Here is a 14,692-nt window from a genome sequence, read left to right as displayed (position 1 = left end):
GGGTCAGAAAAACCTCCTAGTGGGGAAAACTCTTCTTCGCCACTCCCATGCTCACCACTTCCATGCGAAGTATCCATTCTGCTTCGGGTGATGACCATACACTGAAGTCTTGGGTTCTTAAGTTCACGAGGAACTTGGGTTCTTGTGGGTCTTGGGTTCTTGAGTCCTTGAGTTCTTGAGGTCCTTGAGGTTCTTCTTTAGCTTGCAGTCTGTGTTAGAGAAGGATCTTCTCTTACCCGAGCTCTTCTCTTTCCCGCGGGCGCACCCCTTGGCGGCCTTGCGCTCACACCAAGGTTGCTTTTTCCCACCTCACGTCGATTGGCCGGACGCTAAGTGCACGGTCCGCTCTCAATGAGTGAGAAGAGAAACAAGGGGAGGCTGACAAGCCCTTCTTTCTTGGGTTTCCTGTCACTCTTCAAAAACACGATTAGGAATCGACACGCCCAAGAGGACTTTGGGTTATGTGCGACTGCAACAAGCAAAAAAAATTCTTGTGGTTCTTTCCTTGAGTGATACAGAACACTGCCAAAGCTCTGATACCAATGTAAGGTGCAGCGGAAGTGAATGTTGAACTTTGCTCAAGATGAGTGCTCTGAACTGTGCTCAAGGTTCCTTTTACTTACGGAAGGGAGAGCCTTCCGTTCCTTTAGTGAGAGAGTGCAAGTGATCACAAACAAAGTGGATAAACACAGTGAAGGAAGGTGCTGAGACTGAGAGATAGAGAGAGAAGAATACGACACCAGAATGTTGTCAAACCCTCCTCCGAAGGCCCCACTCTCTATGGCGAGAGCGGTCTACTATTGATTGCACAATTCTCTACAATGCAATGGATTTGCCGACGATGTCGACGACGATGAGGACGACGATGAGACGGGTTGAAATCTGAAAACGCTAATGGCTGAAATCTACAAATCTTGTATTTGCTGAATTCTGACTCTATGTCGGTGACGACGGCGATGACGGCGATGACGACGATGCGACGACGACGCGTTGAAATCGCAAATGCTGAAATCTGCGTTTTCCGGGCTGAATCTGCAAACTTTGGCTAATCTAACCGTGCAGCGAGGATCTGCTGCGAGAAGGTGAGATCTGCAAGGTTCGGGGGTTCTACTGCGGAGTCTAACTGTTGGAAACTGAAAACGCTGATGCCTATTCTGGTTCTGTCGCGGAGATTCTGTAAAATGCTATGTTGTTTTGCTGATCCAAAAACGCTAGGGCTGAATCTGTGTCTTACTACAAAAACGCTAGGGCTCCCTCTGTCCTGCCGTCGCCAGGTGGATCTGCAAATGCAAAACGCTGGCTGATCTGCATTGCTGAAAACGTGGGGCTTGTTCTTGGCTAAAAACGCTAGGTTTGCTGCCCAAGGGGGTCTTGTTGAGAAGGTGCACTGTTGGATGTCTGGTCCCTGCTGCTTCTTCTGCCAGAAAGTGCTAGCGCTAGCTTTTCTTATATAGATCCTTGGCGAATTTGCCCTACCCAGTTTCCCAACAAAAGTCACTTAAAAATAATAAGTAAAAATTGGCTAAAATAGGGAAAATAGGTCTATGCACTGTAAAAATGCTCCTGATGGGTTCTAATGGAAATTTGAGGATCATGCTGTCTGCAACGAGAGGATATGCAGCTACTCTAAGTGCCTGGCCATGCACGGTCTGCGAACAGACTCACAAAAGTGCGAGAACACTTCCTAATCTAACTGAACTGAACCCTTGTCATGAAGTAGCTTGTCCACGTACACATAGGGTTAGATGTGCACGTGACATCCTCCTACCTTGCAGGCGGCGTTTCAAAACGCCCGCCTCTCGATCCTGCTTTCTCCCCATTGGCCTGTGCGCTGCCAGCGTTTCAAAACGTTTCTTGAAACGCCGCCTCGATCCTCCTTTCTCCCCATTGGCCTGTGCGCTGCCAGCGTTTCAAAACGTTTCAAGCAGCAAGGCTTTGGCTTTTGATTAATAGAGGGAGCCCTTTTTGGGAGAAGTCTTTTGGCAAGGGATTGGGCATCGCAACGGTGCCTTGCGCGACTAGACGGCCAAGTGGGGGGATTTTTGGTGCGGCTTGGGAAATGAAGAGGCAGGACATTGGAGTTGAAGAGAGGGATTGAAGAGGGTGCGGAATTGCTTGGTTCTTGCGGCCACTTTGGAGAGCGAGAAGATTCCCGGAGTTCCAGATCTCGCAACTTCACCATGGGCCCCCCTTGCTCGAGACACCAAAGACGACCAAAAGCTATGGATAACGGATCGTCAACCGTCCATTTAGCGGCCTATGCACCAGCATAGTTCTCAAGGAACCTGACAGTTTGTTTGGCTCGAGTTTACGAAGTCAAAAGCAAATGGAGGAGTTTGCCTGAGGACAACGGCAAAGGTCAGTTGGACACGAATGACAGTACTAGTGCTCAGTTAGTTGCCTCGGTACCCAGGAGGTACGACCACAGTCATGATTGTGATTCGACGCTTTGTTTGGCTCAAGAGTTTGAAGCCAAAGGCAAAAGCAGGAACTCAAAGATAGACAAGGACAAAGGCAAGCTGGACAGAGATTACGGTAATAAAGATTTGGCAGAGGAGATCGACATGGCACTCGTGGCGGTGGCCACAGTGGCCTTGACGTCAGATTTCTAGTCAAATGACGGGTGTCACTACTAGCTTCAACCAGAGAGAGGCTTGTGAGTGGCAGAGAGGGGCAACCACATGCTCCCTAAAATTAATTTGGACCCTTGTGTTGGAGTTCAAGTTATTGGTGTTTGGACCCGTAGGTCGGAGTTCAATGCACATGCATCTGACAGGAAAGCAATATAACGTCTAAAACACTATGGATGGGCTAGCCAATTCATTGTTGTTGGTCCGATCATGGACAGGATGTGTTCCAATAGTTCATTATCTTGGAGTTTTATATTTTGGACGTGATGTGTTCAATGATGGCTCTGAGCGTCAGAATACGATCAAGAGTGGAGAAACCCCTCCTAAAACCGGCCTGGCCCTTTGCCCGTACACCCTCACCCTCTGCCCTATTATTCAACGGCTACTCAAGAATGGATGCATACAACCGTGCCAATGTGTGTCCAACCATAATAGTGCGGTAGTTCCCAGGCTTTGTAGGATCACCTGCCTTGAAGATAGGCACAATAGTAGACAACCTTCAAGTCTCAGGTAACCCCTCACACATGGCACGATTGAACAACACTGCAAGAACCTCTACCAACATATCTCTAGCATGTGTAAAGTGCTTTGCTACTAGATCATCATGATCATATGCCCTACTGATCCTCATCCTGTCAATGGATCTCTTTACCATCTCAGTGGTAAAGAAGGTGCTGGTAGGTGAGCATGGCTCTGTAGGATCTAGAAGGGGGTCTTGTCCAGGAACTCTATATAACGATGTCGCATTCTGGCCCCACACATCAGGAGAAGTAATTACTGGGGGAGGGGAGTCCTCATGAAAGAATCGCTATGCCTCTCCTGAGTCTCTACTCAAGGACAGTCGATACAAGTCTCGCTCCATCAGGGCCAAGTAAGCTCGTTTCTTCCGTCGCACAAGGCGTCAAGAAGCAATCCGTGATTGTTTGTAAGTGATGACTCCTAAAAGAAGATCTCTTTGGAGCTGGGCTCTCATCTCTCTGCACTCCTCATCATACCAACTATTCTGGGGCATGCTCCCAGAATGTCGCCTCCGACCCGGCTGAGTGTGTGGGTATGCCTCTGATGCTGCACCATGCAGTGTCTCAGTCAGTAAAGTGGTGCACTCCTCCACTGAGAGGCCAGGACTAGCTGTGCATAGACGGCTATAGATCTCCTCTGTATAAACTGAGTCAGTCTCTGGTGTAAATGTGTAACAGGTATGTGATTTGCCTCCTGATGTCTAGACTGTACAATGTTGAAATGAAACGGACAATGTCAAAAGAGCATGATCCACTGCTATGCCCACTAGTCTGGCTCCCACTATGAAATCCAAATACAAGGAATAAAGCTCGGGTGTGCCATAACATAGTCCACTGTACTGGCCCCGTGTTTGTGTGGAAAGCATGTGAAACCGGTTGCTCTAAGAAATCGCTGTAAGCCATTAAGTATGGCTAACCCATGTGTGGTCGTCATCTCCGTGAGGTATCTCCCTTACTCCGTCTTCTCTGTGTCATGTGAGCATCTGTCAAGCCCCAAGTCACCCAACATCCAGCTCTCTAAGCATCTCATCTGAAGTGTCATAGAAGACTGTCTAAGAGTTGCTCGTTCGGGCATTGAGGAGGATAATATCACCATCTTTAGAAAACTCCCATATATCATCATCTAGTATAGAGAAAGGCGATTGTCCTCTGAGTGCAGCATATACTAACGTACTGGGGGAAGGTAACATATGGCAATGTATAGAAATCGGCCCGTGTCAGCTCTCAACCTCACCCACATGTATGTAGCATGATCATCTCTCCGTACAATATGTAGTAGTGGCTGTAAGTCCTCCCTAAATAGCACTGCTACTCCTCTTGAACCTCTACTCCCATGCTCAGATCTCGCGACTGTCCTGTGGGCCGTCTCCCATTTGTATCCCACCACATGTGGCATAAGCTATCCAGGGGCCTGATGAGTCTCTGAGAAGAAAACAATGTCCCTGTCTGTGAAACTGTTCTCGAAGGCACCAACGTCCAACCTCATAGATCCATTACAATTCCAAGTAGCCATCTTCAGTGTGGTCTCATAGTTCTCACACCGTCATGTAGAGTGTTGCTCTACAATCACCACCCGACCATCTCTGTAAAAGGCCATCTTTCCCTTCTCCCTTGCCTTCGTAATCTTTGGCATTACATCTCTCTTATGCCCAAGCTGTGAGAAAGAAAGAAAGAAAGAAAGAAAGATTTTTAACGTCTATGTCAGGCCGAAATCGGCCTATGAGACAAATCAAATGTACATGGTGTGTATGTCATCCGTCTATCGGAAAGACAAATGAAACAAAAACTGATACAAAACTGAACTGAGTGTAGGTAGTGGGGTATCTGAGGAGGGATGGAGCTCTATCTCTAGGGGTATATGCATGTCTATATGCTCAAGGTAGTACAATCATGAGAATGCATCAAGCTATCTAGCTCCATCCTGTACTAATGGGGGGATGTAAGATGTGGTACATGGGCGGGTCTGGTGCCAAGGCTGCCCGGACGAAAGCTGTCGGGTCGGCCCTCATCCGGGCCACTCGCTCCTCAGTAGCACGGCGCTCCCGGGCTCGGATCTCCTCGATCTGTCGGTGGTGGGAGCTCGCGCCCCTGTAGCCTGTGACTCGTGGTCGTTGTCTAGCTCGGCTCACCTCCGCCTGTGGGAGTGTCACTCCCCTCTGAGTGTCTGGTGGGGGAGGGGCGGTAATCCTCTAAAAGAAGTCTGTGAGCTGCGACTGTCTCCCCTCTGTCTGTGTAGCTGTGTGTGGCTGTAGTAGTGTGTCCCGATGGCTCTGTATCTCTAGTAAGAACCGTCCGAGCTGTCTCTGATCTCACCGAGGAAAATACCTGTCTTCTTCAGAGTAGGCCTCTTTTTCAGGAATTTCTTCTCCTCTTCCAAGGAGGGGAAGTGTAGTATGAGAGCTCTCTCTTTTGAAGATTCTCCCGGGCCATCACTCTTCTTGCCCACTCTTCATGCCTTTGTGTGTGAAGGCTTGTCCACCCCCATCATTGATGTGAGGATTGTGACCTCTTTTTCCACATTGTTTATGTCCTTGGGGCTGGTTACCCTCACATGTAGAGCCTGCATTGGGCGGCTGGTCAATTTAATAAATGGTGTGAACTTCTTCAAAACTTAGTAAAAACTTACGAGCTGAAAATTATGCTTGCACAAACACAACCAAGGCATCCTTGGGTGTGGTCTCATGCACAGATGCGATGCAAATAGAGACCCTTTTACGGGAAAGCCTCTGCTTTCTCGGAAAATATTCAAAAAGCAACGCTTTTTCAGAAAGCAACTGCAAGCTACCAAAACCCATCTTCATTCTAGTGCTTGCATCTTTCATGTAGCTCATCCTCAGGCCGGGTTTCCTACTCAGGGTATGGAGTATTCCCCTTACTGATGCTCCTGTCACCCATGGCCTCTCAACCACCGAACTTACGGAACAACTCCTTAGCGATGCTTTGTGTCACCCATGACATGACGCATCAAAGATGTCCATCCGTGATGGATTACTCAATCTTGTAGATCTACAATTCCTAACTTAACAATTCCAATCTTCACAAATGTAAATAGTCCTAATTTCAGTAAATTGAAATTACTCTGAAAATAAGAAAACAGCCAATTTAGCAACAGGGTCAGGTACAACCTGCCCTTGTTTATAGACGGGTATTGAGACAGCGGTTGGATGAGGCAGAGCAGCCCCTAGATAGACCTCCTGAGGAGAGGCTACCAGATCAGGATTGAGAGGATGTTTTAGAGCAGTTGGACGAATAGATAGAGCATGGGGATCAACAGTTGGAGGCAGCTCAGGATCAGCTTCAGGTGCCTTGTGATAAGCTAGTTCAGCAGATTTCTGACTCCTTAGAGATTCAGTCGTAGGTGTCGCTTACTGCAGGCACTATTGGGGGAGAGCAGGACAGTAAGTCTCCTCACTTAGCTGAGGAGTTTGATTATTCAACAAAGTTTGCATCACCGACAGAGGAACCGATATCCATGTCTTTGCTTGCTTATTTCTTTGCGTGGGGTCCATGGAGGTTTCCAAAGACATCTTTGAGGGGTGGGCCACCAAGTGTTTGTATTGTTTTCCTGCAGTTGTCTGTGGGACGCCAGATTTTTATTGATCTAGAGATCACCTATGATCAGATTCAGATCGCAGACATTATATGATATCTGTTGGACGAGGGAGACCGTCTATGATATCTTACAGAAGCAGATGATAGTGGATGCCAGCTATTACATGGATATTAGACAGTTTGCAGCCACATACAGCCAAGGGACTCAAGACTTGCATTTTAGATGGAAGAGAACACACCGAGAGCGTCTCGTAGTAGTCGGAAGCCAACTTTTGGAGTGAACTCAGACTAGATTCAAACCTTTGGTAACCAATAATGTGTCAACAAGTGTCTGTCTTTCAAATTATGGATATGAATGGTTTCCTAATGAATGCTTAAAAGTGTTGTTGCTCTTCCCTTTTTGTGACAAAGTAAGGCTTTCCCTTTAGCAGAGGCTGAAAGCCTTCTACTGCTACTGCTCTCACATTGAAAAAGAACCTGCAAAACACAATAACGGGCGAACTAATCTAACATCACCTGTCTCGAACTGTTGGTATCGAAGTGACTTGAATGTAGAATCTTCCCATGATCTCAAACTCGCTCGAGGTGGAAATTTGGCAGAGCTCTTCTTCTTCACCTGGGTGCGCCAGAGAACTGACAGAAGACTAGCAACCCATATCCACTTTCTGAGGTACACACTTGGTGATCAGATGGAGAAACTCACAGTTAGGCTGCCTTTTCCTGCCAACGTGCAGGCTTTCGAACCAATTCAAGAGTGGCAATGGTTTCTGGTTACTCTACCAACATAAAATGGTCCTTTCAGGATTTTGGAATCATTACTCTGAGTAGGCTGATCATATAAGCTAATCTTTTATTGAGGTTGAAAATCAAACCCGTACTCTTATTAAAAAACTAAAATTGAGGGCGTCTTAGATATTGTTTGCTTGTACACAGACACACACACACATAGAATAGACACATTAGTACATTTTGCTAAAAACACCAAGTTGGCTAGAGCAAGCATCTCTAGAAAGAGTATTCGAGCACTTGTGTATTTTTTGTAGGTTGTAGTGATGTTTTTATCGAAAACTGTAGTTAGTAAAGCCCAAAGAAGTTGTTTGCGATTGCTCCGGTACACCAGCCAACTTCCACTTCTCGACTACAATCACATGTCCTAAGGGCTGTCCAATACAATTCTTTCTACTCATGGAAGAAAACCACTAAGTTCACAAAGCCCTCTAATCTGCTGCAGCTGGCAGTTGAGCAGGGATGTTTCACTAGTCTGATACTGACATCACCTAAAATAAAAGACTGCATGATTCGCCTCGAGAAACTTCTTCGTATTCAAGATAAAATTTTGCAATGTAATTTGCAAGAGGCAATGTGAAGGAAACCTTGGATTGTAGCAATTCAGGATTATGCGAGCAGTCACAGGCTTATGAGTGAGTGTAGTTTATCATATTCCACATTAACTCTCTGTTGATGGATATTTGTTCTCATTGATATTGAAATGAAGCAAATATGTTTTCTGAAGTTTGAACCTTGAAGCGGAGGGACGATTTTTAGTGGTTAAGTGAAGTACAAATTCAGTTGGTTGTTCATGAGGGAAAAGGAGGCAACAAGTATTTCTGTATAGAAAGTTTCATGCAGCTACGTGACCTCCCTTCAGTAACCATTCTTTATTTGTCTGTAGGTGCTGAGCATGACCATCAGGCCTTTCAAATACAAGGACTTGTGGAGAGTGCGACTATTGAAAGTGATGATACTTGCTTTTCATCCATAACTTTAAATGCGACTTCTATTAATGCAGAGCTTTATTACAACAAGGCTGTCAATTACACCTTAATGGTGACATTTGTATCCTTTAGAGAGGACTGCTTTTTTAAAACTTGGCATGGTCTTATCATGCTTTTGTATGTGGTATCGATTGTTGTCTTTAAAGTCACTTATAGATTTCCTTCTTACAAGTTCTTTGCCTAATTAGACAAATGGATCACAGCAACACTCAATCGGTATAATTGTACATCTGATTTTTGACCTGTTGATTTCATCAGTGGTTTTTAAAATATAAAGTGCTTGTGTTCGGGGTTACCTGACCTTGTTCTTGTCTATTTTTTATTTTAGGGAGCTGCAAAAGTTTCACTTCTTATGATTGGACAGCAAGCCATCATGGACGCATATTTATGCCTTGTGCATTTAACAGCAGGCATTCTTGTAGGTCAGTTCAGCTTAGCAATTTTGTTTGTTGAATATTTTTTCTGCTTTTTGTTTTGTAATGGACCGTTACATGACTTCTGAGGCTTGAGAGCAATGCAGTTTAAATGGTCAGCTAAAACACGAGAATGGTGGATGGGAGCAGGGTCTTTATCTTTTCTAAAAAGGTGCACAGTGGGGAGGGGGAAGGGGAGGGGGTTGTTTTGGGTTTGGGTTTGTTGAAGAAACTTCCACAGGTTTAGTCTGTGGGCCCATTGGATGCCATTTGACACCATTGGATATGTTGTTTGGGACTATTCCTGTCAAACAACATGGAAAAGTCTGATCCGCTGATTGGAGTCACGGTCAAGTTCGAGACCAAATGCTGAAATGTCAACCTTCACCAGCATGATGAGAATGGAAGAACATCTATTGCCTTATAGGTGAAGATCTAATGGAGATGGGTTAACGAAGATGTAATTGACAATGGGTTGATGCAGTAAGTTCTTGCCTTACAGATGAAGATGTAATGAACAATGGGTTGACACAGTAAGGGACTATTTTGCTGTTTAGATCTTTAGTGCTTTTAGTATTTTTGCTCTTACTTGACAAATACTAGCCTCTTTGATGGCCGAGTATGCCCATCACCTCCGGAGGCTGATAGAAACTCGGTTCGTTGGTTTTATAGGTTACGTTCAAAGCATGAATGACCTCTATACAAACCTTCACCTACTCTTGGGCACTGATGATGTTGGAGAGGGGGAATGGGGGAACACACCCAGCGCACAACACAAGGCCTCTCTATAGCTCAGGGCATTCACAGCACCCCTATCCTCTCGGAAAACACCTTCAAAAAATACAATTCCATTAGTAGACCACCGCTTGCGCACACTACAACGCACAAACACACTCGCCGAGATGGGCTACCCACACATTTCACAGCTCGTTTCAAACCACACACCGTTGCCGCACACAAAACCTTTCTCTTACTTCCATTCCGCACACCAAAAAGGCCCAGGAGCACTCCTGCTCACACACACTGGCACCACACACAAAAGAAGTAGTAGAGAAGGGGGCAGGGGAAACGACACTCGAGAAATTGCTAAGGAAGCCTCACCGTGCTCAAAAAACACCATTCACAACAACGAGCGGCGCAGCCACTTGGTCGCCGGGCAAACAACACACACCATGGGCCTTGCAGGTTTTCAATAGTTGGTGTTGCTACTGCTCCTTGAGGCAGATATTCTTTTAAGCATTATACAAAATACAATCTTAGAGGTGACTATACCTGTTTTTTTAAACCAAACGATCAGGCACTAAGCCTCAAGTTTGGCATGTCTCATTGCTTATGCAAATGGGAGTGTCACTCCTTGAGTTCAGATTTGTAGCGTGGACTTGACAGTGATATGAGAAAGTAAGTCTTTACTGTTATTTACTTAGTGCAGCCTTGTTTTCTCCCTTCGGGGCATACAAAGCAAATCAGTTCGTTTTAGTTCAATTTTCATGTTCCAACATGTAAGAATACTAAAGGACACTGCCATACTTGTCAACTGTGTTGGCTGTTCCCTGACTTTATACTCGATGCACATACCATTGTGAGATCCCCGCACTTACCTCCTGCGCGAAGAATGTACCCTGATATCTTGTGGATGTAGGGGCCAAAGATGAGGAAAGGGCTCAAATAGGCTACGCATATGCCAAAATGGCTAGTGCAGACTTTAAATTGATGCATGTGTTTCTAGTCTCCTTATAGCTGCCTCTAATGCATCTTATTGATTTTCCTTGGTTGTTTTGAATATGTATGTTAGGAGGAACTTGCTTCATTTGTTAAGGCACCAAATTCATAAAATTGGTTGGCTGATGTGTAAATTCAATATCATGCTATGACGAAGAATGGCACTTGGTATTAGTGAAAACCAAGATATAGTTTTGATTTTGACTTGGTTTGTATCTTTATTGTTTATTGGAAGTACTCTTATGTTATTATTTGCATTTTGATTTTTATCTTAGGGTATGTGCCCTGAAGATGTTCTACTTTTCTCGGGGATCATTCAGTGTTAGTGGTAATGAACCTTTTAGGTTCTGTATTGTGGTAAGTTGCTCTATTTATGGGAAATCCCATTGGGTCCCAACATTAGCACTCTGGTTGCATTTGGTATTGCTCAAGGGAGGTGTGTATTCTCTTCATCCTGTAGTTGAATGGTATGTCCATTGGAGGCAGACTGTTAGCGGATACTCGCAGCTGCATTCTCAGTTCACTGATCACATTGGAGGCATGCTATTTGGTATGCAGGGCGGTGGGTTATAGGCTGCCAGCTAGACAACTTCTGCACTACCTTGGGTCTACCTTTCTTTGGATGCCTTTTCCCTTGGCCCCAAAGACTGGCGCCCCTTCTCGGTATTTTTTTATTATTATGCTTCACAATGTACAATGTCCGAGGGTTCTCTCTCTGGCGATGCTCCCAAGCTGATCTGCCAAGAGTGAGGCCTTGGGAACACTTATAAAGGCCCTTGGCCTGTTCAAAAGAAATTACATGAAAAGCACCGAGTCCCAAAAGCAATACCACCCAATGGCCTTAGCGCAAAATGCGGAAATCCGCACAGTGCCACGTCAGCAGTCAGCGGGGAATCTGGGCAATCCATACAACAATGCCACGTCAACAGCTATATGCAGACATTGGTCCTCCTTGTTATTTTTGAGTGGTTTAGTCCCCCTCGGCCATGTTCAGAGAGAGAGCGAGAGAGAGAAATGAAATGAAATGATATATTAACGTCTTCAAAAGGCCAAAATGACCTATGGGACCAAGCCCTTACAACATAGTGAATCTGATACCATGTCCGGAATCAAAAAGAACTGAAACAAATACAATGTGTAATACAATGAAAGGAGGGGGGAAGATATGGTGGAGATCCATCCTGAGCTGCACTCTGGACGTCGAGAGAGTATGGCTTGAATCCTCTGCTGTAGTCTCCGTCGATGTTGTGTAGCTCCTCTCCTCAATCGCGGGCATCTAGATCTCCCTAGCTCCAATGCTCGGTCTATGAGAATGCGAGTAGCGGTAGTATGAGTGCGGGCAGAGCTCTGCAATGGTGTTTGCTCCTTTGGCTGCTCCTCTGGGGGTCCAATATCTAGTGTAAAGAAATCTGTAATGTGTCTTTGGGACCGTCTCTCTCCATCTCTCCTCAGTAAAGTGTCTCTATGCCTGTGTAACTCAAGTAGATACATTCCAAGACATCTCTGATCCTCATAGCTCATGACCTTAGATAGAGGCCCAAAACCCTCTATGAATAGACAATGAAAGCGGCCTCGTATCTCATAGTACACTGTGCAATGACATATGTAATGTAACTCTGTCTTTGGCTCTCGATGACATAAGCGGCATATCCTGCTATCTGCTGGTATCCCTCTGAATCTGCCAATCTCAATCTCGAGCTGATGTGAGGATGTGCGTATCTGGCCAATGGCAAACGCAAGCCATGAGAAAGATGTGTGTCCATATAGCTAGGTCGAATCACAAACCCATCCCATGCGAGGTGGAGAAGATGCTCTCTATAGAAAGCCATCTTCGTGCCCAACTCGTGTACCGGCTCTATCCGTGTCCTTGTGTCCAGCTGAATCAGATCCTGACGAATGACTCTAGTAATCTCCACTCGTGTCAGAGACATCAAGGGTGCCTGTAGAGAGTACTGAAAAGGAGGCAGCCTGTCCATGGTGAAGCCATGTGTTTGAAACCATGATGTCATCTGTGCATACCAGTGTGATGTATCCCCCTGTAGAGCTAGCTGTCTCGAGGACTCTAGGGCCAGCCTTGCATATCTGTCTCTGGTAGTATCCCATAGGCTGTGTACAAAGGAGATTGATCTGGTAAGCGCCTCAATCTCCATAGGGGGGGCAGCTAACTCTGCTCGAATGATATCATGTGGTACGGACGCCTTGGCTCTAATCAGCCAAGAGATCATAGATACCAAGGGCCTCTCCATACGTCTCCAAACATCCTGGCCTACAGAAGGTCCCCAAACGTGCACCCCATATAGCATAGTAGATGCAACCAAAGTATCAAAGAGCCATAGCTTTGTCCTAGGTTCCTGAAACTGAACCTGCAAACACATCCTCTCTAGTCCTCCCAAAGCCGCATAAGCTCTAGTCAGTCTAGTCTCTGCTGCTCTTCTCAAAGAAAATCTCGGCCCAGTGAAGACTGCCCCCAGGTAAGTGTACGCATCTGTATACTCCACAATCTCCTGATCATATGTGAAAGTAGGTGCTGATTTCCTGATCCACTGTGGTGTGGTGTTAAACACCATAACCTTGGTTTTACCAAGGTTGACACACAATCCACTATCCTCTGAAAAACTGTGTAGTGCATCCAAATGTTGCTGCATACCCTCTGGTGAGTCAGATATCAACACAATATCATCAGCATATAACAACAATTCGATCCACGTCCCTACCAGCTGGGCACCTCTATCACCCTCTCTGTCAATGTAATCAGACACCTCATCAACATACATACCAAATAGAGTAGGAGACAATGGGAGCCTTGTTTCACCCCAATAGTAGAGTGAACTAAATCAAATACCCCTTCCTGTGTGTACATGTCCCATCACTGATTTGTACAAAGCCATAATCCCCTAGATCAACTCTATGGGCACCCCCATCTCGTGTAGTCTCCGCATCAATTGAGCTCTCGGTACCATGTTACCTGCCCTCCTCAATGATGGCTCTAAGTGTCAAAATATGATCAAGAGTGGAGAAACCCCTCCTGAAACCGGCCTGACCCTTTGCCCGTACCCCCTCATCCTCTGCCCAAATACTCGAGCGCTACTCAAGAATGGATGCATACAACCGTGCCAATGTGTGTCCAACCATAATAGTGCCGTAGTTCCCAGGCTTTGTAGGATCCCCTGCCTTGAAGATAGGCACAATAGTAGACAACCTCCAAGTCTCAGGTAACCCCTCACACATGCCACGATTGAACAACACTGCAAGAACCTCCATCAACATATCCCTAGCATGTATAAAGTGCTCCGCTACTAGACCGTCATGATCATATGCCCTCTCGGTCCTCATCCTGTCAATGGCCCTCTGTACCATCCCAATGGTAAAGAAGGTGCTCGTAGCTGGGCATGGCTCTGCAGGGTATGGAAGGGGTTCTTGTCCAGGAACCGTATATAATGATGTCGCATACTGGCCCTACACATCAGGTGAAGTAATCACTGGGGGAGGGGAGTGCTCATGAAAGATTCGCCATGCCTCTCTTGAATCCCTACTCAAGAACATCTGATATAATTCTCGTTCGATCTAAGCCAGGTAAGCTCGCTTCTTCCATCACACAAGGCGTCGGAAAGCAATCCTAGGCTGTCTGTAAGTGATGACTCCTAGAAGAAGATCCCTCCGAAGCTGGGCTCTCATCTCTCTGCACTCCTCATCATACCAACTATTCTGGGGCATGCTCCCAAAATGTGATCTCCTGCCCGGCTGGGTGTGTGGGTATGCCACTGATGCAGCACCATGCAGTGTCTCAGTCAGTAAAGTGGTGCACTCCTCCAGAGAGAGAGAGAGAGAGAGAGAGAGAGAGAGAGAGAGAGAGAGAGAGAGAGAGAGAGAGAGGTCGCACGCGCTGCTCCCTGTCTATCGCCCGCGCCCTGCACTCTGCAGCCTGCGCGCCCTGCACTCTGTCTGCCACACGCGCCCGGACTGCCCTGCTGCGCGCCCTGCTCCCTGCCTGTCGCGCGCTCAGACTGATGCCTGCGCATGCTCTGCTGCCTGCACGCCCTTGCTGCCTGCGCGTGCTCTGCAGCCGGCGTAACCCTAATTCCCTG

The 14,692-nt window shown here is 46.3% G+C and overlaps 1 protein-coding gene across 3 annotated transcripts in view; it reads left to right on the top strand.

The window, feature by feature from the left end:
• LOC147454258 (transmembrane E3 ubiquitin-protein ligase FLY2-like) overlaps positions 1-14,692 on the top strand; it is a 114,828-nt gene that overhangs the window by 71,925 nt on the left and 28,211 nt on the right. For all 3 annotated transcript variants that reach the window (XM_086516267.1, XM_086516266.1, XM_086516265.1), the window contains 3 exons: positions 8,373-8,536; positions 8,632-8,691; positions 8,804-8,897. In XM_086516267.1, coding sequence (XP_086372393.1) covers positions 8,373-8,536; positions 8,632-8,691; positions 8,804-8,897 — 318 coding nt within the window. The remainder of the gene's footprint in view (positions 1-8,372; positions 8,537-8,631; positions 8,692-8,803; positions 8,898-14,692) is intronic.

The sequence above is a fragment of the Adiantum capillus-veneris genome, chromosome 7 (assembly GCF_014529385.1).
Source record: "Adiantum capillus-veneris isolate H3 chromosome 7, ASM1452938v2, whole genome shotgun sequence".
Classification (NCBI taxonomy): Eukaryota; Viridiplantae; Streptophyta; class Polypodiopsida; order Polypodiales; family Pteridaceae; genus Adiantum; species Adiantum capillus-veneris.
Note: the sequence above shows the minus strand (reverse complement) of the source record. Positions and strands in the feature narration are given on the sequence as shown.